Source organism: Nicotiana attenuata, chromosome 1, assembly GCF_001879085.1.
Source record: "Nicotiana attenuata strain UT chromosome 1, NIATTr2, whole genome shotgun sequence".
NCBI lineage: Eukaryota > Viridiplantae > Streptophyta > Magnoliopsida > Solanales > Solanaceae > Nicotiana > Nicotiana attenuata.
The window spans coordinates 30,333,897-30,355,182 of NC_031989.1; the positions used below are offsets into that span (position 1 = coordinate 30,333,897).

At 37.9% G+C, this 21,286-nt stretch overlaps 1 protein-coding gene across 2 annotated transcripts; it reads left to right on the forward strand.

Moving 5' to 3' along the window:
* Positions 14,693 to 19,088, forward strand: LOC109223791 (probable aldo-keto reductase 2). Of its 2 annotated transcripts, XM_019388231.1 has the most exons (6): positions 14,693 to 14,751; positions 14,954 to 15,221; positions 15,945 to 16,142; positions 17,249 to 17,421; positions 17,490 to 17,592; positions 18,390 to 19,088. In XM_019388231.1, exons 2-6 carry the CDS (start codon positions 14,997 to 14,999, stop codon positions 18,726 to 18,728), a joined length of 1,038 nt encoding a protein of 345 aa, XP_019243776.1. In that variant the 5' UTR covers positions 14,693 to 14,751; positions 14,954 to 14,996; the 3' UTR covers positions 18,729 to 19,088. The 2 variants fall into 2 exon arrangements, with proteins under 2 accessions (XP_019243776.1, XP_019243767.1); XM_019388222.1 differs by lacking the exon at positions 14,693 to 14,751 and having other exon boundaries at positions 14,914 to 15,221.

The window sequence follows — 21,286 nt, forward strand, 5'->3', positions numbered from 1 at the left end:
CTTCATTCTTCTGTCCGTTCGAGGATGAACGGTTATTTTAGAGGTGGAGAATGTGATGATCCAAAAGGTCATCACTTGTTTTTAAATTGAATTCTATGTTTCGAGGCCTTAAAAACCTCTTTTAGCATCACCTCGATTTGCGTGCGCAGTCCGAGCGCGTAGCCGAAAAGCCTATATGTGAAATTGTGTGAAAATGATAAATTTTGACTATAAAATAAATTAATTTGACTTCGATCAATATTTTGGGTAAAAGGACCCGGACCCGTGATTTGACGATCCCGGAGGGTCCGTAGGAAAATATGGAACTTGGGCGTATGCCCCGAATCCAATTCCGAGGTCCCAAGCCCGAGAAATGAATTTTTAAAGAAAAATTATTTTCTGAAATTGTTTAAAGGGTTTGAAAATGAATTTTGATTAGAACATGTTGGTATCGGGCCCGTATTTTGGTTCCGGCGCCCGATACAGGTCTTATATATGATTTAAGATAATTCTGTGAAGTTTGGTGAGAAACGGAATCCGTTTGACGTGATTCGGACCTTAAATGCAAATTTGATGTTTAAAGAAGTTTTGGAAAATTTCATTGATCTTGAGGTTTAATTCGATGTTCATGATGTTATTTTGGTGATTTGAGTGCACGGATAAGTCCGTAGGATGTTTTTGAGGTTGTGTGTATATTTGGTTTGGAGCCCCGAGGGCTCGAGTGAGTTTTGGATAGGCCACGGGGTGCATTTTGAACTTAGAAAATTGCAGGATTTTAGCTGGTATGAACAGGCCTGCAGGCTTCACATTTGCGAAGCCTGGCTTGCAAATGCGAAGGCTGACTCGCAAATGCGAAACAGCCCAGGCCTGCCCTTTCCTCGCAAATGCGAGATATTCATTCGCAAATGCGAAACACCCCAATTTAACCTGTTATCGCAAATGCGATGGTGTGATCGCAATTTCGACCTCGCAAATGCGAGGGTCCCTTCGCAAATGCGAAGTCCTCTTTTAATGTCTGAGGCCGCAGATGCGACCTATGTGTCGCAAATGCGAAGTCGCAAATGCGACATTTTTGTTAGCAAATGCGATGGTCCGGATTTCCTGAAGGGTTCGCAATTGCAAACCCCTGTTCGCAATTCCCACATCTGAGACCTGCAACTTTTATACTTAGACGAATTTTAAACCCATTTTTCATATTCTCTCAAACATAAACATACTTGGGCGATTTTTCAAGGATTTCTTCTTCTCCAAATCAATTGTAAGTCATTTTTAACTAACTTTCTTCAATTCTTAGCATCTTTTAACATGATTTCAACTTCAAATCAATGATTTTCATGGGGAAATTGGATGTTTTGGGTAGAACCTAGGTTTTTCAAAAATTGAGTATTTGGACCTCGATTTGAGGTCCGATTTCAAAACAAATTATATATTTGAGTTCGTGGGGGAATGGGTGATCGAATTTCGGTTCGAACCTCGGGTTTTGATCATGTGGGCCCGGGGGCGATTTTTGACTTTTTGGGTAAACCTTTGAAAAATTCATTTTTATGCATTCGAATTGATTCATTTAGCGTTTATTAATATAATTATGACCTTGTGACTAGATACGAACGAATTGGTGGTGGAATCGAGAGGTAAAGCTATAACTGAATCGTGAGTTGTGTTCGTGGCATCGAGGTAAGTGTTTGGTCTAACCTTAGCTTGAGGGATTAGGAGTTGTGTCTATTTTCTACGTGTTAATTGTGGAGTACGACGTATAGGCATGGTGACGAGTATCTATACGTTGGTGTCAAGCATGCCCGTGAGTCTTGTGTTATAATTTGTTATGACTCTGTTGTGGTTTATTATGCCTCACATGTTATTATCATTATTGTTCCCTTGTCGGGATATTGTTGAGATATCATTGTTCCCTTGCCGGGATGTTGTTGAAATATTAATGTTCCCTTGCCGGGAAGTTATTATGTTGTTCTTGTTCCCTTGCCGGGATTCCTTATGATTATTGTTGGTTGTAACTGGGAGCGGGTGGTACGCCTACCACAAGATATAATGAAATGGGAGCGGGTGGTACGCCCACCACAAGATATAATGAAATGGGAACGATGGTACGCCTACCACAAGATATAATGAAATGGGAGCGGGTGGTACGCCTACCACAAGATATAATAAAATGGGAGCAGGTGGTACGCCTGCCACAAGATATAGTGAAATAGGAGCGGGTGGCACGCCTGCCACGAGATACATGAAATGGGAGCGGGTGGCACGCCTGCCACGAGATACATGAAATGGGAGCGGGTGGCACGCCTGCCACAAGATATGAGAAATGGGATCGGGTTGCACGCCTGCAACAAGATGTGAAAAGAAAGTGAAATCTGCCTTTGTTTTTCTTTATTCTTGTTAGTGGTTGGATTTTTTATTCCTTTATTTTCTATTGATATTCTGTTTTTACCTGTTTTTCCCCGAAGCATATTTCCCCCTCCCATCTTTACTTGTTTATTTCCGTATTTCTTTTCCGCTATATATATTTGAACTGCACAGGTTTATTTGGTAGTCTGGTCCTAGCCTCGTCACTACTTCGCCGAGGTTAGGCTAGGCACTTACCAGCACATGGGGTCGGTTGTGCTGATACTACACTCTGCACTCTTTTGTGTAGACCCCAGCGTTGTGGACTTCGGACCGCAGTGAGATTTGCTGATTCTCGTTCATCAGGCGACCCGAGGTAGTCCTGCAGGCGTCCGCAGGCCTTGGCGTCTCCTTCTATCTACTATTCCTGTTTCTTTCATGCATTTCTAGAGACAGTGTTGTAATTATTTCTTTCAGACCCTTTATTTGTAGTATTCTTAGACCGTCTGTGAAACTGTGACACCAGTTCTGGGTAGTCGAGGTTCAAACAGTTGTATGAGATATTTATGTTCAGATAGCTTATGGCTTCTTTCTTCCGCTTATGTTAAATTCCGCTGTTTAAATGTTATTATTTCGAAATTGTTAATGAATATAAAATGGGTAAAAAGGTAAATTGACTAATTAATTGGCTTACCTAGCTCGTATTAGTAGGCGCCATCACGACTCCCAAGGGTGGGAATCCGGGTCGTGACACTTTCAATCTTGGCCTTTGCAGCATTTCCCATAGAAAGCGTCTCATCGGGTCCAACAGGAGCATAAGTAGCAAAAGCTTCTCTAACAGCACAAACATGGTGAGTGGCTCCAGAATCAATCCACCACACTTTAGGATTTCCTACTAAGTTGCATTCGGAAAGCATGGCACATAAGTCATCAACATCATCATGTTTTTCAACCATGTTTGCTTGACCCTTCTTCTTGTCTTTCTTCGGAGCACGACACTCCGTAGATTTGTGTCCGGCTTTTCCACAGTTGTAGCAATTTCCACTGAACCGCTTCTTGCTTGGGTTGTATTTCGGTCCAGAAGCCTTCTTCCTCTTTTTGTTCTCTTCAACAATATTTTATCTCATTATTGTTGAGTTTCCACGGCCTCTCTTTTCAGCAGCTTTGTTGTCCTCTTCGATTCTCAACCGAACAATGAGATCTTCAAGGGACATCTCCTTGCATTTGTGTTTCAAGTAGTTTTTGAAGTCCTTCCACAAAGGAAGCAACTTCTCAATCATCGCTGCTACTTGGAATGCTTCATTGATGACAAGACCTTCAATGAAATTTCTGTTAGTAAAAATACTAAGATTACTACTTTCAACATCAATATTAATTTGATTTATACCTTCAACAAGGAGATCGTGAATAATCACTTGCATTCCTGGACTTGGGTAATAACAGACTTGCTATCTACCATTTTTTAGTCTAAAAACTTTGCAGCAACAAACTTTTTCAACCCGGCATCTTCTGTTTTTTATTTCTTTTCAAGCGCAGTCCACAGTTCCTTTGACGTTTCTACGCCACTGTAGTCGTTATACAAAGCATCCTCCAGCCCGCCGAGAATATAATTCTTGCACAAAAAATCTGAATGCTTCCACGCCTCAATCACGAGAAAGCGTTCAGTTTCTGGAGTTTCATCGGACAGCACAGGAACATCTTCCTTGATGAACTTCTGGATACTTAGAGTAGTCAAATAGAAGAACATCTTTTGCTGCCAACGCTTGAAATCAATCCCAAAAATTTTTCAGGGTTTCTCCGCTGGTGCCAATGCTGCCGATGTCGTTCGGCTCGTTGAGGCATTGGCAGTCACCATTGGAACAACTTGGTTCACATTATCATTAGTCATTTCTGTAAAAGAATGACACAAACGTTAAAATCACATAGATTTTAATAGAGTACAAAACCACAAAGGTTTTACTCTCCAGAAATAGTGAGTAACAAATACAGAAAATACGTTAAATTCCTTAAGCTTGTTAGTATACTGTATTTGTAAATAATTCTGGAAATATAAATGAATATAAACAGAAATGAACAAAAACAGAAATGACAGAAAACCAATTCGAGCCCACTGAATTCACAGTAGGGCTGGGCATATATCGGGTAAAGCCGATAACCCGAACCGTTAATTATTTATTAGGTTATCGGTATTGGGTTATTGCGTTAACGGTTCGGTAATGGTTTAGAATTTCTTCACTATTGGGTTATCGGTTCGGGCCTCGGTTTAGCAATTCCGTTATTGGGTTAACCGATAACCCAATAAGGATTAACAAAATTACTACTTTACCCTTAAGTATATACATATGCAGATATGCTAGGGCTTCATTCTTTCCTATTCTTTCTTAGCCTCAGCCGCATTCTTCAGAGTTCAAACTCTTCACTCTTCAATTGGACAATTGTTTGTAGTGTTGAATTATTAGTTGCAGATTTTATGGCTTAGCAGCAACATTATGTTGATTTTGTAGTGTTGGAAACTGGAAAGTTGTAGCAGCAACATTATGTTGAATATTAGTTGCAGATTGTTTGTTCAATGTAGTGTTTGATTATGTTTGTTACAGATTCTTTGTTCAATGTATTGTTGTTTACGTTGAATATTAGTTGCCGATATAAAACTATTTTAGCACAATTAGTAAGACATGTGATACAACAACTGTATTGCAGGGGTCAAATTAAGTCAAAGCTAGCAGGAAGATTAGCACAATTAGTTGTGTCCACTGTCCAGAACCGATATAAAGTTGTTTTATAAAATTGTTTTAGTTGTGACCAGAAACGAGTTTTAAAACTGTTTTACTCTTCTCGTTATTGCTTAACTCTAGATTGAGTTATCTCATCGGGTAAACTGATAACTGAATAGATAATGATCGATAACCGATTAACCGATAACCGATAACTAATATCTTATCGGTTTGGTTATCGGTTATCATATTTGTAAACCGATAACCGATATGCTAAACTGATAATATTTATAATAGAACCAAACCGACCGATGCCCACCCCTAGTTTAGGCAATAGTGGCGTGAAGCACTGGAATTTTCAAAGTGACAATTATAACTGTTTACCCTTATAAACGGATAACAATTAACTTTTAATTAAATTTGTAAGTGATTTTAAGGATACGCGGATTAATTCGATACAAAGCGATAAATTGAGTTAGATTGAACAAATAAAGATACAGTAAATTCAATCCACGCGAGGAGGATGATTCCAGCCTTAGTAAAATATTCACCCCCGATTCGGGCTCACAATGGCCAGTACTGATGAATCTAGAAAAAGAACTTTTAATAACAGTGAAAATAATAGTATATTGCTTTGGAATGCGTGTTACAATGTCCCTAATGAATTATCAGATCCCCCTTTATGTAGTAGGGGAATCCTACTCTAGGTACAATTCCATAAAATGTAAAATATCTTCTGTTTAACGGATTGCCGATTCTCCATCGAAACATGCCGAGATCCACGCCGTGATATCCGGCGAGTTGCGGATATTACGGCCTTCTGTTGGTCGTGCTTGATTGCCCGACAATGTTCTCCGAGATCTTCTAGGGTTTGGACCGATCCCGGATCATGACCCCGATATTCTCGAGGGCGGGCGTCATGCCCTCTGACTCTGGCTCGGTGAGACCCTTGTCTTGATTCTGGTCCCTCGTCATCATGTCTCAAGCTCAGTTTATCCTATTGGAGACCGGGGTGTACCATGAGCTCGATTTTACCCGTATACAGATAGTTCCCTTGTTTCTCAGAGAGAAATTTGACGAGAAACGATATGAGCTCCCAGATTCCTTCTTGAATACGTTGTGACTGAAACGACAAAAAGGCTGAAACGTCTCGTCAGTCATGTCATAATGGCCTTAAAAGCGTGTCAACCGTCAGTTAGTTGTCCTTGGACGTGAAATGTTGCGAAACCCCTATAAATATCCCCTCCTTCGTTCATTTTGTAGTTTACTTCAAATCTTCTACCCTCGTACCCTCAAGATTTCATTACTCTTTTTCGTACTCTAGCATTTTTACCTCCGCTACTCACGTTTTTTCAGCACGTTGCAAAAAATTTCCCTTTCTCTATTCAAGCCAACACATCCGAGCTTTCATCCTCCCACCTTTCTCTTATGTTTTTCAAGCTTTTCCAGATAGCAATGGAAAAAATCTCCAAATCTGTTTCCGAAAAAGATGCTACTTCTTTTTCGCGGCCGACCACTGAGGTCGAGGAGAGCGCCCCTGATGTGGTTATTGATGAACTGGCGGAAGATCCCTCTTTGAAAATGTTTGTCCTCGGGGGGGGGGTGTTCGGTTAATGACGACTTCAAGGTCGAGAATCCATCTTCGATTCAAGGCCGATGTGAGGCGGCGTCATGGTATATCTACTCTATTACCGAGGCCGTTCTCCCCGCAGCTCGGAAGGACTGCGGCTGGATGGATAAGGAAGTAGTGATTCCCGGGCCCGATGATGACATCACTACATACGTTGAGGGACATCTAAGTGTTTACACTTATCCCACTACGTTGGGCTCGGTAGACCTGGTCATCTTAGACTTTTGCAAGAGGTACGATGTGTGCCCCGGCCAAATTCACCCTACACTGTGGAGGATCATCATCCTCTTCCGATTCATTGTGAATAAAATCGATGCGTGCACGTTCACCATCAATCATCTGCTCCGCTTATACAATTCCCGAATTTTCTATGGGGGACTGATGAAGCCTGTACGCCGGGCTAGCAAATCCCCATTCTCAAGCATCGACGAGGACCGGGATCGAGGTTGGGAAGGACGCTTTGTCCGGGTGAGGAACGCCAACCTGATACCTACCGAGTGTAGGCCGTTTCCCGAGAAGTGGAACATATCACATAACTGTGACTTCCTTTTAAACGTTGATTTTGTGCTTTGTCTTCCCTTTTTCTTATCGGTGTTTGATGGCACAGCCCTTGCTCGAGTTCCAAACGCCATTCCTCGGCTCAAGGAGTGGATCGAGGGCATTTCTTTGTAGATGCCTTATGCTGAGCGCTCTTCGCATGAGCTCTCGAAGGGTCGCTGGGAGGCCCGATCTCACGGTAAGATTTCCTTTCTTGAATGGGAAGTATTAGACTTTCTTTTTTCCAATACTAAGTCTTCATTGCTTCTTTACTTGTTTTTGCAGGCTTGCCCAAGACCATCGAGCTTAGACCCTTGGTAGGGGCGAGGATCTACCCGCCGATCTTACCGCTTCGGGATAGCCTGGAGCCATAGCTAGAGAGAAGAAGAGGAAAAGGGCCCCGAGCTCTCCGAGCTTGGAGAAAAAGAAAACAAAGAGATGGTTGGCTCGTAAGCAAAAGGAAAGTTCCAGTTCCCGAGTGCCTGACTCAGACCTGCTTTTCCAGCTCAGGGACGAGCCCGAAGAGGATGAACTCTTTGAGGCCCGTGAGCCGTCTGTTCCTGAGGAGCAGGTGGAAGCCAAGGGGAAACAACGGAGGCTAGTCCAGGTCAAGTACTCGAGACTGGTGCAGCAACAATGGCCGAGACTTCTCGAGACGCCGGTTTCGCCCTGCCCCTGGTGATATAGAAATTTCAGGGTTTCCCTCATTTACAGAGTTGATGTTTGATGAAGCCCGAGCGACGAAGTAGCGATATAATAAAAGGGCCCACGGAGCGAACAATCCCCTTCGATGCTTCTTTGATGGCGTGGATTCAACCGCTCCGGAAGATGTCACCAGTTGGGTGACTTAGCATGCTGAGGAAAAGTTCATCCTCGAAGGTTGGTGGGTCGAACTCAAGTTCGAGGCTGACTAATCGGTTCCCTGCCCCGAGCACGGATCCTGGTCAGAAGAGGTCAATTATTATCAACATTTCGGAGGATGCCCGGATTCTCTCCGCCCCTAAATCGGGGTAGCTAGTTACCTCCGGTGCCTGGTAACCTGTTACATCCTGTACTTCAATATTAGGATGAGTCGTAGTAATTAATATGAGCTTGAATGGATTAAGAACATTCATGAGATTATAGAGGATTTGTGACTATATTATTGTAAGACCCCGTAAGTTTAACAACCTTGATACTGTATATACATTTGATATGGTAATTTGAGTGGAGCACTTCTGTANTTATTTCCGTATTTCTTTTCCGCTATATATATTTGAACTGCACAGGTTTATTTGGTAGTCTGGTCCTAGCCTCGTCACTACTTCGCCGAGGTTAGGCTAGGCACTTACCAGCACATGGGGTCGGTTGTGCTGATACTACACTCTGCACTCTTTTGTGTAGACCCCAGCGTTGTGGACTTCGGACCGCAGTGAGATTGCTGATTCTTGATCATCAGGCGACCCGAGGTAGTCCTGCAGGCGTCTGCAGGCCTTGGCGTCTCCTTCTATCTACTATTCTTGTTTCTTTCATACATTTCTAGAGACAGTGTTGTAATTATTTCTTTCAGACCCTTTATTTGTAGTATTCTTAGACCGTCTGTGACACCAGTTCTGGGTAGTCGAGGTTCAAACAGTTGTATTAGATATTCATGTTCACATAGCTTATGGCTTCTTTCTTCCGTTTAGGTTAAATTCCGCTGTTTAAATGTTATTATTATTATTAAAAATTGCTAATAAATATAAAATGAGTAAAAGGGGTAAATTGTGAAATTAATTGGCTTGCCTCTCGTACTAGTAGACGCCATCACGACTCCCGAAGGTGAAAATCCGGGTCGTGACACGGGCCCAGGCCTAACCGGCCCACTTGCCACCCTTAGTTGTAGATCATCTTATCTTGATGATTTCTAAAATTGCACTGGCACAAAATTTAATTTTTTATTTATTTATAAAAAATACTATCGGATTGCTCCTCTGTGAAGGTTGCTAATATTTTTCAATCTAGAAGCGAGGAGGCCAAAGTAATGGGTGAAATTCAAAATTAGCCAGATTTACAACTGTTCGTTCAAAAATAGTCCAGTTTCAAAAGTAATCGAAATTTAGCCACTTTTCATGTAAAGATAAATCTGAGCGAAAACACTGTTCAGAACCCGGAAAATACGTTAATATATTATGCTGGAGTTCCAGCATAAGTATACTCGAACTCCAGCATATTCTACTGGAGTTCCAAGATAAGTATGTTGGAACTCCAGCATAATATGATGGAGTTCCAGCAAGTATACCGGTCCAACATAATATACTGGAGTTTGGAGCACCGGTACTCCAGTCTCCAGTATATTATACTGGAGCCAGCAAAGTATACCGGTCCAGCATAATATGCTGGAGTTCATACACGGGTGCACCGAACTCCAGTATATTATGCTGGACCGGTCTCTGCGGCAGCAAAATAGTGGCTATTTCTCATTGACTTGGTAAATGCTGGCTATTTTTGAAAGACCAGTCCGAAAGCTGGCTATACCGTGCTATTTTAACCAAAGTAATTGATAAATATGTTGTTTAACAAAATAACTAATGTTTTTCTAATTACATTGCTTAAAATTCTAATTTCGTAAGTATTAACTATCTCCTACAAATAAGAATGGCAAACCTTTCATAAAACATTAAAAAAAACGGGACTTGGAAAAACTATCTGGATATCTTACTACAAAATGCATATTAAGTAAGTTCAATAACCAAAATATTGAACTCGTACAGGCTCTTGGAAAAACTTGCTAACATGAAAAATAATATAACAAAAACATGACCATGATAACAATGAAAATATAAAATGAATAAGATTTCTATTCAATAGTACGTTATTTTATTCTTTATAATATTCCCGCGATAGAAATTTCTCCACCTTTAATCAAAATTTTCGAGCTTGAGGTCTAAATTTAGAAAGAAAAAACGTACTTGACACCTTAGTGGCTCTTTCTTACACGAATTTGAGACATTATTTTTTCAAAAGAGTTTTGCAAGAGAAACTTGTGTGTGTTTGTGTTAAATCTAAGAGCAACTTTTAAAAATATTTGTGTTAGTTTTAGATTCAAATCCTTCTTCGCGGATATAACTGTAACTTCCCTCAAACTTTACGGGCTTAAAATGCAATTTACTTAGTCAAACTTTTGTCAGCATATTATACATTGAAAGAATTACAAGAAAATATACAGGACTTCACATTATAACAAAAACATGGCTCATGTTTTTAAGTTTTACCCGACCTAGTCCATATTGTACATATTTGAAAACATTAGCTCTTGCAAATTCAAAATCGATGTTCTTACAACAATTGCTTCTAAAAGCTATAGAGTTAAATCTGTATTCTCACAACCATTACTTTTACTCTCTTTTCTTCTCACATCTTTTACATATGCTTTAAGGGGACGTCCGCCATTACTGCTTCTCCCCCTATGTCACCTGGTTGCAATGTAAAAAAATTAAAGAGTAGAAGTCCACCATTGAAGGCCATCCAAAGATTTGCTTTCAAAAATAGAAATTTTTTGAGTTTGTTAGTTGTTTGGATTGGGTGTTGTTCCAATTGATTGAAAATATTAAAAGGAGTTCAAAATTTAAATTTGAAGTGATTTGAGTTAAATTTCAGAAAAGACGCAAGGAAGAAGACGAAGTCAGTTTTTTGTATAATTATGTATAATCTTGTATAATAGTGTATATGAGTGTATAAACACATCTTATACACTATTATACACTTTTATACGCATTTATACAAACGTCTGTAGACGAACTTCTTCCACGATTTTCAGTTGCAATTCTTGTTCAAAACCAGCCAAATCTCCATTAAATGACTTCAAGTTTATGTACAACCTCCTTATGCTATTTCTAACAAGTCTAAATAATACCCACCCTAAATTTCTCACAAAATCAAATTTCGAATTTAAACCCACATATTTAAGCTTGTTAAAAATCTAATTTTCACCACCCAAATAGATTTGGTTTGTTGAACTAATATTTGAGTCACAGTTACTGATTCAAAAATTAACTTAAAATTTGAGCAATCTTTTTTTAAAAATTAAATAGTAATTTTGAGAATGTTATAAATAGAATTGTATTTATGGTGAATGTCTATATTTAGAGAGATTCTAGGGTTCATTGCTTGGTGGCTACGTCACCCTCTCCCTATAAATAGAGGGTTCTATTCTATTGTAATTCATCCCAAATCAATAAGAATTCCCCCCCTCTACTTTTCTCTGCACTACTCTTCTTCTTCTTTTAGAACAAAGTTATCAGCACGAGACTCTAACCAATTGAGTAGAAGCTTTGGGATTGAGCATAATGATTGTCAATTATTCCATGAACTTCCTTCATGATTAAATTCTGGATTTAAGGTAAGTATTTTACCGTATTTTTATCTTTTATTCTATACTTTGATTTTAAATAGAAGCAAAGACAACAAAGTTTGATTATAACTCTAATGGAGTTTGTAAGAAATTATAACCATCCAAAGTGGTAAAATTTCTATGTCTTGCCATGATCAAATTCAGGTATGATTGTGGGCAAAGAAGTGAAAACTCGTCCCATCGAATTTGCTTCTTTCTCATTCCCTTAAGAGAATGTGATAGCAATACGTTATAAGTCTGAAAGAAGACAAAATTATTACCGTGAAGGTATCAATGGATGTGGACGTGGCAATAGACGAAATTTTAATCGTCATCATTGTGATAATGAGAATAATAAGGATTCTCAAAATAATCCTTCACTCTGTGAAAGTAATGTTTGTCATCGATTTGACATGAGATTTTATAAAGCACATATAAATGATTATGGTTCATTCATGATGTGAATGTGACAACATCTGATTTATGAATACATATTCATTCTTGGAAGAATATGGATGTGCTAGTGGTAGTGATATACCACACACACCTCTAGAAGGAGGTTTGAGATGATATAAGAAAATAATGTCATCATTATGGCATGAATGGTCATTGGTCACGTACCTATTGTACGCTAAAATATTTTGGCATTGTGATTGTTAAAAGACAACGGTAATGCAAGAAATAGATCTTGCATATAATTTTGACCATAACCATAATGGTATAACTTTCTCTTTAAAAGAGATATTCACCATATGGGTGTTGATGAATATGTGGTACTACAAAATTAATTGAGAACTCTGCAAGAGCCAATTATACTATTTTGGAGAAACACAATTGATTATCAATAAGGTATTGTGTTGTAGTAAGTCTCAAAGAAACTTATTGAGTTTCTAAAGTATTCGTGAAAGCGGTTGGTCATACTGAGACTATAAATAAAGGAAAGATTTAATATCTTTTATTACTACAACTTGTAGAGGGGTAATATGTATGTGAAAAGTTACCCGTTTTATTCTCCAATTTGTACTACATAAATAAAAGAATACCACAATGAAGTGGATATTTATTGATATAAAAATCCATATCATAATAAACTTGGAGTATATTCATAATTGCACACATCATGGTGTAAACCTGAATTTTATCAATATTGATAATTTATCCAGTTAGCATAATTCGTTTAGCCATATTAATTCAAGTATGATGTGCAAAAATAAAAGAGAATTCACATGGGTAAATATTAAAGAACTAGAAAGTTCTTTACGAATTCTCTTACATTGTTTGTTCTCATTAATTAATAGACCAATTAAAATTGGGATTGAATCCCATGAATGCTGGAAATATCAAAGGTGAATATGGGGACCATTCACCTGCCATGTATACCACATAAGATGCATCTATGAGATGGTTACATGTGCAATTATTATTGACCCGCAACCTGGTGTTTGCGAGGTAACTTGCTCAATAATTTAATATAGAGCATAATTTCCAGATTTTTTTATTCAAGATAGTTCTTCTTGATAAGTTGGTTTATATCACAGTTGGTTTAGCAAAATAATTCATTGAGTGCCTCCACTTAATAGCTAAACTATTGCTTATGAGAACAAAGTTATCTATATCAGTTTGATATAGGTTATATACGAAAGTATATTACATTCTCCCCTCACAAGTGGTTTCAGGGGTCAGGAACCAAATAATTCTACCTCATTATTATTGATGTGCGGTGTAGATTTTGATTAACACCATAACACACAAAGAGGGGTTCTCAAAGTTGAGGAAACAAGTTAGTTTTTCTAACATGAGGGGGAGACAAGATACAATAGTTGAAAAAATGTTACATGGAATGAATTATCATTTATACATCTAGATCCCCGAATAAAATAATATGAACTTGAAGTTCATAAAAGGATATATGTGCAAATTATTGCAAAGCATGCCAGACGCATTTGCTGACCAAAGAAAGTAACTATATTCTCATTGCAAATGCTCCTATTAGAATAAGTCCTAGAAGGACAAAGTCTATAGTATGCTTAAAACATATAGACAAATCGGTTTCAAATAAACTTCTTGATAAAGAAGATGAGCAAATGATCAAAATGATCATAATAAAGGAGGCAAGTGATCTAGAAGATCACATGATATAACAATTCATAAAATCTCAAGAGAGATTCAGGTACCTGAAAATATGAATGAAGAGATCTCTATGTTATGTCTTTATGTAAAAATATTGAAACTGATATAAAATGTTTGTCGACGACATCTATGATAGCGCTAAATATATATATATGAGGATCTTAAGTCTGAAGAAACAATTCAAATAGAATTGGTTTCATATGAAAGCCATGTAGTTTTGAACATGTAGTTCAAACACTTGAAAGTATAAGTCAATGGTATGTGCAATCAGTTTTCGATATCTTATATGTCTAGCATGACATGAAAACTTGATATGCATCTAAAGTCTATTATATGGCTTATATAACTTAACAATCCCTGAAGGATTTAAATTGCTTAAAGCATATAGAATTCATGGTCATGAAGTACTACATCCTCAATGCAATTTGTGCACAAATGTATCTTGTTATAACTATATGCATGATAATATGATAGCAAGAGTTTTCACCTCTATGTGAAGATATTGAACTGACGATTCCAACAAGATCATATGAAGACAATCCATCTCTATCAAGAATGATGATTTCAAGGTGCAATATATTCATTCAAGTTAGTATGGCCGATTTGTTTATCAAATATCTACCAAAGATCTTTTGAAGATGGTGCACAAGATTGGAATGCAAAATGCTTAAGGATGTGAATTGATGCTCTCATCAGGGGGAGTTAATACGCGTTGTACTCTTTTTCCCTTACAAGGTTTTGTCCCACTGGGTTTTCCTTGTAAGGTTTTTAACGAGGCAACCAAAAGGCGTATTATTAGATATCTGTACTCTTTTTCCTTTTCTAGAATTTTTTTCCCACTGAGTTTTATTTTAGTTAAGGTTTTAACGAGACACATTATTTGTTGAATAGACATTCAAGGGGGAGTGTTATAAATAGAATTGTATTTATGATGAATGTCTATATTTAGAGAGATTCTAGGGTTCATTGCTTGGTGGCAAAGTCACCCTCTCCCTATTAATAGAGGGTTCTATTCTATTATAATTTCATCCCATCAATAAGAATTCTCTCCTCCTTTTTGCGGTAGGGCTAAGGTATGTGTACACTCTACTCTTCCCAGATCCCACTAGTGAGATTTTACTGGGTATGTTATTATTATTGTTATTGTACCTATTAGAGTTGAATATTCAATCTTAGCATATTATTTTTAGGCTACTTGATTGTAAATTAAAATATGAGCTATAAAATTAAAAAGCACCAACTTATGTGAAATTTTCCCTATTACATTCTGTTCAGAGCTCACTGTTCAGACTTAGAGAGCGGAGATTTCCCGGAGAAAATGGCAACGCCGGCGAGCGAGGTGCCGAGGATCAAGCTAGGCTCACAAGGCTTAGAAGTCTCTAGAATCGGGCTGGGCTGTAGGAGTATGTCACCCAGTCATGGCCCGCCCAAGCCCGAACGCGAAATGATCAAGCTCATCCAACACGCCATTGATGACGGCATCACCTTTCTCGACACCTCCGATCAATATGGACCCCACACCAATGAACTTCTCATCGGCAAGGTAAAAATAAAATGTAGCAATTGGTGTTTTAATGTGTTGTACCTTCTGCTATATATTTTGTACCTTTCTGCCTTTTTGGTATGCTTCTATAATATACTTTTAAAATTAATTCTGCTTAGTCAATTTTGAAGTTGCAAGTTACAAACTTCGACCAACAAACTTTTTTTGGTGATAAGTAAATACGCCCAACTAATTAAACTTTTTTCTTTCTTATATTGCAAGGTTGCAAGAATTAGTTATTTGATAGTTTTTTTAATCCTTTTTTAATTGGTTTATATTGTTTTCCAGAAATTATGGAAATTCCTTTTTGTTCTAGATATTAACTACTTCTTTCTGGAATTTGAAGTCTAATACTCACTCCATCCCATTTTATATGATGCACTTTGACTTTTACTTGTAGTCTAAGATATTGTGTGGCTATAATCATCTCACTAAGCATAAAATGAGAAGTCTAAAATTAAATTAATTCTAAATATAGAGTGGCGTCGAAAAGAAAAATGCATCACATAAATTGGGACAAATGGAGCATACACTTTACCCAACTTTAATTTAAGAAAATAAATATGATTTTCCATCTTAATATATTTACCTAATTAATGTATCAAGATAGAGAAGAGAAAAAGTTTATGAGTTATAGTCTGACTTGCCAAAGCAACAAAAAGTTGTAGCATAATATACTAGCAGGGATGTTAAATATGTGGATGCTAAATTTGATATGTTTAGGCAATCAAAGGAATGAGAGAAAGAGTACAAATAGCTTCCATGTTTGGCATAAGCTTCAAAGATGGGGAAATGGACATTTGTGGTGGACCAGAATATGTAAGAGCTTGTTGTGAAGCTAGCTTGAAGCGACTGGACATCGACTGCATCGATCTTTATTATGTTCATCGTATTGATATCCAAGTGCCTATTGAAATCACGGTTTGATATCTTACTTCCAGTCATTTATTCATTTATTATATTTGAAGAGTTCTATCAAATACTTGGATTGTATAATATGTGTAAAGAAATACGTAACCAGTCAATCACTTGGAAAAATCAGACTCCATCTTGATTATGCGTTTGTCATTGAGCTCTGCTGGAAACAGCAAAAAATTTCTACTCTCTTTTTAGGAAGTGCAGTGATTGATTCAACTCTGTGGGAAATGGTCCTGAGCTATTTTATTTGCATTGCACTTTTCTTATTGCCATGATGATATTTCTCATGAAGATCTCCTGATGCGTTGTTTGCATTGTCAATCCACAAGACAAAAGTCAGAGTTGGACTTTTGTTTGACTAACAGTACATAAAAAGTGGTGTACAAAAAGGTGGAATTTTGAAGTCTATGCTATGTGTTCTGCTCAAATTCTCGGAGGATAGGCCAATACCTTGAAATTTTTGTGATAAATTAATTTATCTCGCATGAGGTAGAGAATTTCCATAAGAGACATGATTCTCTACAAAAAAGAAACGCTTATATATGCTAACTGTTATTTCATAGTTGCTCCAAAAACAAGTTTCCTTCTGAAAACCCAATTTCGGCCCCTTTTCCAGCGGAATTCAACCCACAAATCTACCTTTGGTGCATAAACCAATATACTCCTAAACCCTGTTGCGTGGAAAGACTTCTTTTCTTTACGTCAGACTAACTTTGCTCTACACTCTGTCACCAACAAATGCTTTACGGTAAAATCACATTACAGTCAACTGTATAATAAAGGTTAGCTGAGACACATGGAAATCATTGTGGAGATCAGGGTTCTAAAGAAGGTAGATTTTTCTGTATAGTCTGCAGTGTGAGATGCTACTTTGACAATAGACAATTTAAAGAGAAGAAGATGCATGATTGTTAGCTACTGTAGTTTTTGAAGCATCACCAAGGCGATACTAATCATCTTCTATTATAAACAACTAAAGTAAAACGCGGGGAGGAAAAGAGGGGTGACTTTTTGAGGCTTTATATGACATAAAACATCGGGCATTTTGTTTATTGTGCTTAACATTTATTGCTATTTTTTGTTATGATATTGTGTGGCATAGTGTGTAGATAGGAGAACTGAAGAAGCTGGTTGAAGAGGGTAAAATCAAATATATAGGTCTGTCTGAGGCTTGTGCAGCAACAATTAGAAGGGCGCATGCAGTGCACCCAATAACAGCTGTTCAGTTGGAGTGGTCTTTGTGGACCAGAGATCTGGAGGAAGAAATAATCCCTACTTGCAGGTAATGTGTCTCTTAGATTTCATTCTTTCAGATAGTATGAAGGTTCTTCTGAATAAGGCCTTTTTCAGAGAATTAGGAATTGGAATTGTCCCATATAGTCCTCTTGGACGAGGATTCTTCTCAGCAGGTCCACAGTTGATTGAGAGCTTGGCTGACGGCGACTTTTGCAAGGTTGTTTCAGTTAATTTCTCTGTCTTTGATATCAAATAACCATCATTTGCATCTACTTTTGCCGTGTATCATAGTTATCATTTTGATTTAAATCAACATGTGCCATTCGCGTTTGGTCAAACTCTCCAAACAAGCTCAGATTTAATGTCAAGTTTGTGACTTTCCTCGCATTAAAGTTTATGAATGTCCATATTTAGATTCAATATTATAAGGTAGTGCTCGATCATATGCTTTACGTTCTTTTGATATGAGGTGATAATGCCTCCTATTCCGAATATAACATATTTCTAAATTATTGAAAAATACTGGAGATCAAAAGTTATAATTGGAAATATTAAAGAGTTCAAAAAAAAAAAAAAGAGGAGAAATTGTACAACTCCAACTAGTAAAAGAGTCTTTCCTTTTGGGATGTAAAGAGAACCATATATCGCACTTTTTATGCTTATAATTTTTTTTAAAAAATATTTAAACAAATCATTGAAATAAAAGCTGGTTGACTCTGTAGATAATATTGATGCCGTTCTTTTTGTTTGGGAGGGAGTAATATCTAGTCATGCACATGAGTGTATCGCTTGTGCCATTTTGCTCTTAGAGGATATTGTAGTTTGTTAAACTCATTTAGCTATGGATTCATTTTCAAGCTCCAACCAGTCAAGCAGGTGCTAGACCATGTTCCAAAGTTTACCAACATATCCTTTTTGCTCAAAATCTCTTCTGATATAGCATGTTATAATTAACGGACAAAACAGACGTAGAATATGGCTGATATACATTGCTTTCACCATTTGTTTTGCCAGAATATACCAAGGTTCAAGCCTGAAAATTTTGAGCACAACAAGCAAATATTCGAGCAACTCAAGAAAATAGCATCAAGAAAAGGATGCACCACATCACAACTTGCATTGGCTTGGGTACTTCACAAAGGAGATGACATATGCCCCATACCTGGTACCACTAAGATTGAGAACCTCAACGAAAATATTGAAGCCATATCTGTAAAACTAACAGCAGATGAGATAGCAGAGCTGGAGTCCTGTGCTGCTGCTGATATGGTCAAAGGTGAAAGGCATGCATTCATGTGGGCAACTTGGATAAATTCTGAGACTCCACCATTGTCCTCCTGGAAAGCTGAATAATAATGTTTGACGCGCAATGGTGGATGGAGCATAGTTCATTGAGTCCAATATAACCAAGTATTTGCACACAAAGTACAAATATATATATGTGAAAATTTACTAAAATTCAGCAAATATGAAATTCCGATGGCATAATTTAGAAGGGGAGCCTTGGAGCAACGGTCAAGTTGTCTCCGTGTGACGTATCGGTCATGGGTTCCAACCGTGGAATCAGTGTGTTCAATGTACTTTGCAAGAGACTGACTGAAAATTTCAAAGCTAAAGGTTTTTTTTTTTCTTGCAATTCTATTGTGTGCATATTCGAGTTGTCTTTGTATTTGTGATGAAAAAAGAAGGGAGAAGGAGAACATGGATATGGAACTTTTCATCCAAGTAGTGGAAGGTTTAACTACCCACGGTACTCAATAATACAACCCCACATATTCTCACAACAAATATTGTACCAGAAATATATAAAGGTCTTCTACATAAACTTGTGCAAGGAAGTTTAGTCAAAGACATATCAATTTAAGACCGAGTTTTAAGTTGCACAAGCTTAGTAAAATATGCATTGTATATTAAGAAGAAGCAAGAAAAAAAAAAGCATTGAAACAAATAAATCATTATATATGATTATGTGACACAACAACAACAGCAACATACTCGGTATAGGGCTGTAATGTGGGCCGGTCCTAAGTGGTCCCGGCCTTCGTGGGCTTTTTGTAGGAACCAGTCTGGGACCGGGACCACGAACTAATAGTCCCGGGCTAAGTGGGCCTAAGTGGGCCCAACAAATACTTTCTACAGTATTTTTTTTAAAAATTTTCTATCTAAGGCAATTCCTTGTAAATTATATTACAGAATTGTGACCTAAATTTTTTAATTCAAATTTAAACACAAAATAATTGTAAAGAGATATTCAAAGCAATGCGTTATAATTTTATTATAGCTTTAACAATACATGGCAATATCTTTCTTAGTCACCCCCTCCCTCTCCCCGCCGACCTCCAACATATTTAAAAGCTAACTCTTTGCCACAAGTTTTACACTTAGCCCTACTTTTTCTCTTAGTTGAGTAAAAAATGGCCAAACAACAGATGTTTTGCTTCATTTAGAAGGTTGTCTAGAAAAAGTAGGGGTAGTAACAGGAGGGTCAGACGGGGCATCATTGGGATTATTATTAGTTGAGTTAAATTCAGCAACATGACTAGTGGGTGTATCATCATCCGGTTGCATTTCATCAAAATCTATTTCTTCATCAATAGTTGGATTACCATAGAGAGCATTCATATATTCATGGTTTAATTGTTCACCGGCTCCAACATTATGCAAATATTGACTCTCAGTAAATTATAATAAAGTATTATCACTATCAAGAATACCAGTAGGTGTATGATGGGTATGGGGTTTAGGTAGGGGAGCCCGGGGAATTGGAGGAGGAATAGATTGGCCACTAGATTCACCACTCTTGGATTTTCCCTTATTTTTACTAAATAATTTTTTAACTAAAAATTCATCTTAATTAATCAAACAATACAAAGTAAATAAACACAAACAAAACTATAATATTAAAACTTAAGAGTTGGAACGAGTTTACAGAATTGACGAACAACCTGTTGAAAATTAATTATCGTTGAAGACTTGAATACTTCAATTCACCAACTTCACAATTTTTCACACAAATTGCAACAATAAAGTAAGCAATTATAGAAGAAAATTAGATAGAGATTGATCATTTTGTGAGAAAAATGAAAGAATGAAGGGGTATTTATAGTTGAAAATAGGGGAAAAATATAACTATAAAAAGTTAGGGGTTAAAACAAAGTTGGGGGGGGGGGGAGGGAGGGTTAAATGGCTATTTTATGAATAGCAAACGGCAATTTTTGCAGAATAACGACTATATTTAAATGCCCTAACGGCCATATCTTGGCAGATTTTTTTTTAATTTTAGCCGTTGGGCCCGGATAGGCCCGTTTAGGACAGCTTGAACCGGTCCACTTCCCAGCCGGTCCCGGTCTCGCGGGCCTCGCCTTAGGGACCAGCCCACTACCCAGCCCACCTCCCTACGGGCCCGATCCTATCCGGTTAGGACCGTTTAGGCTCACCGCCTATTTGGGCTTGCGGTTCTTGGCTGGGCCAAGTCCTAACCGGCCCACATGTCATCCTTAACCCAATATTATCCCACACCGCGGGGTTGGGGAGGGTAGTGTGTACGCAGACCTTACCCCTACCTTGTGAGGATAGAGAGGTTGTTTCCAATAGACCCTCGCCTCAGGAAAGCATAAGCACCACATTAATGAAAATATAGACAAGAAGGGACAGTACCAAAAAGCCATATAAAAGCAGAATAAAAATAACAAGACAGTAAGGTGATGAAAGAAAACAACGATTAGTCTGAAAACCCTACTACCAACAGAAAGCGAGAATGCGTGCCAATATTACTGTTATGAACACTCTAGACTACCTACTTTACTACCCTAATCCTCGACCTCCAACCTTCCCATCAAGGGTCATGTCCTCGGTCAACTGAAGTTGCGCCATGTCTTGCCTAATTACCTCTCCCACCTCTTTTCTGGCCT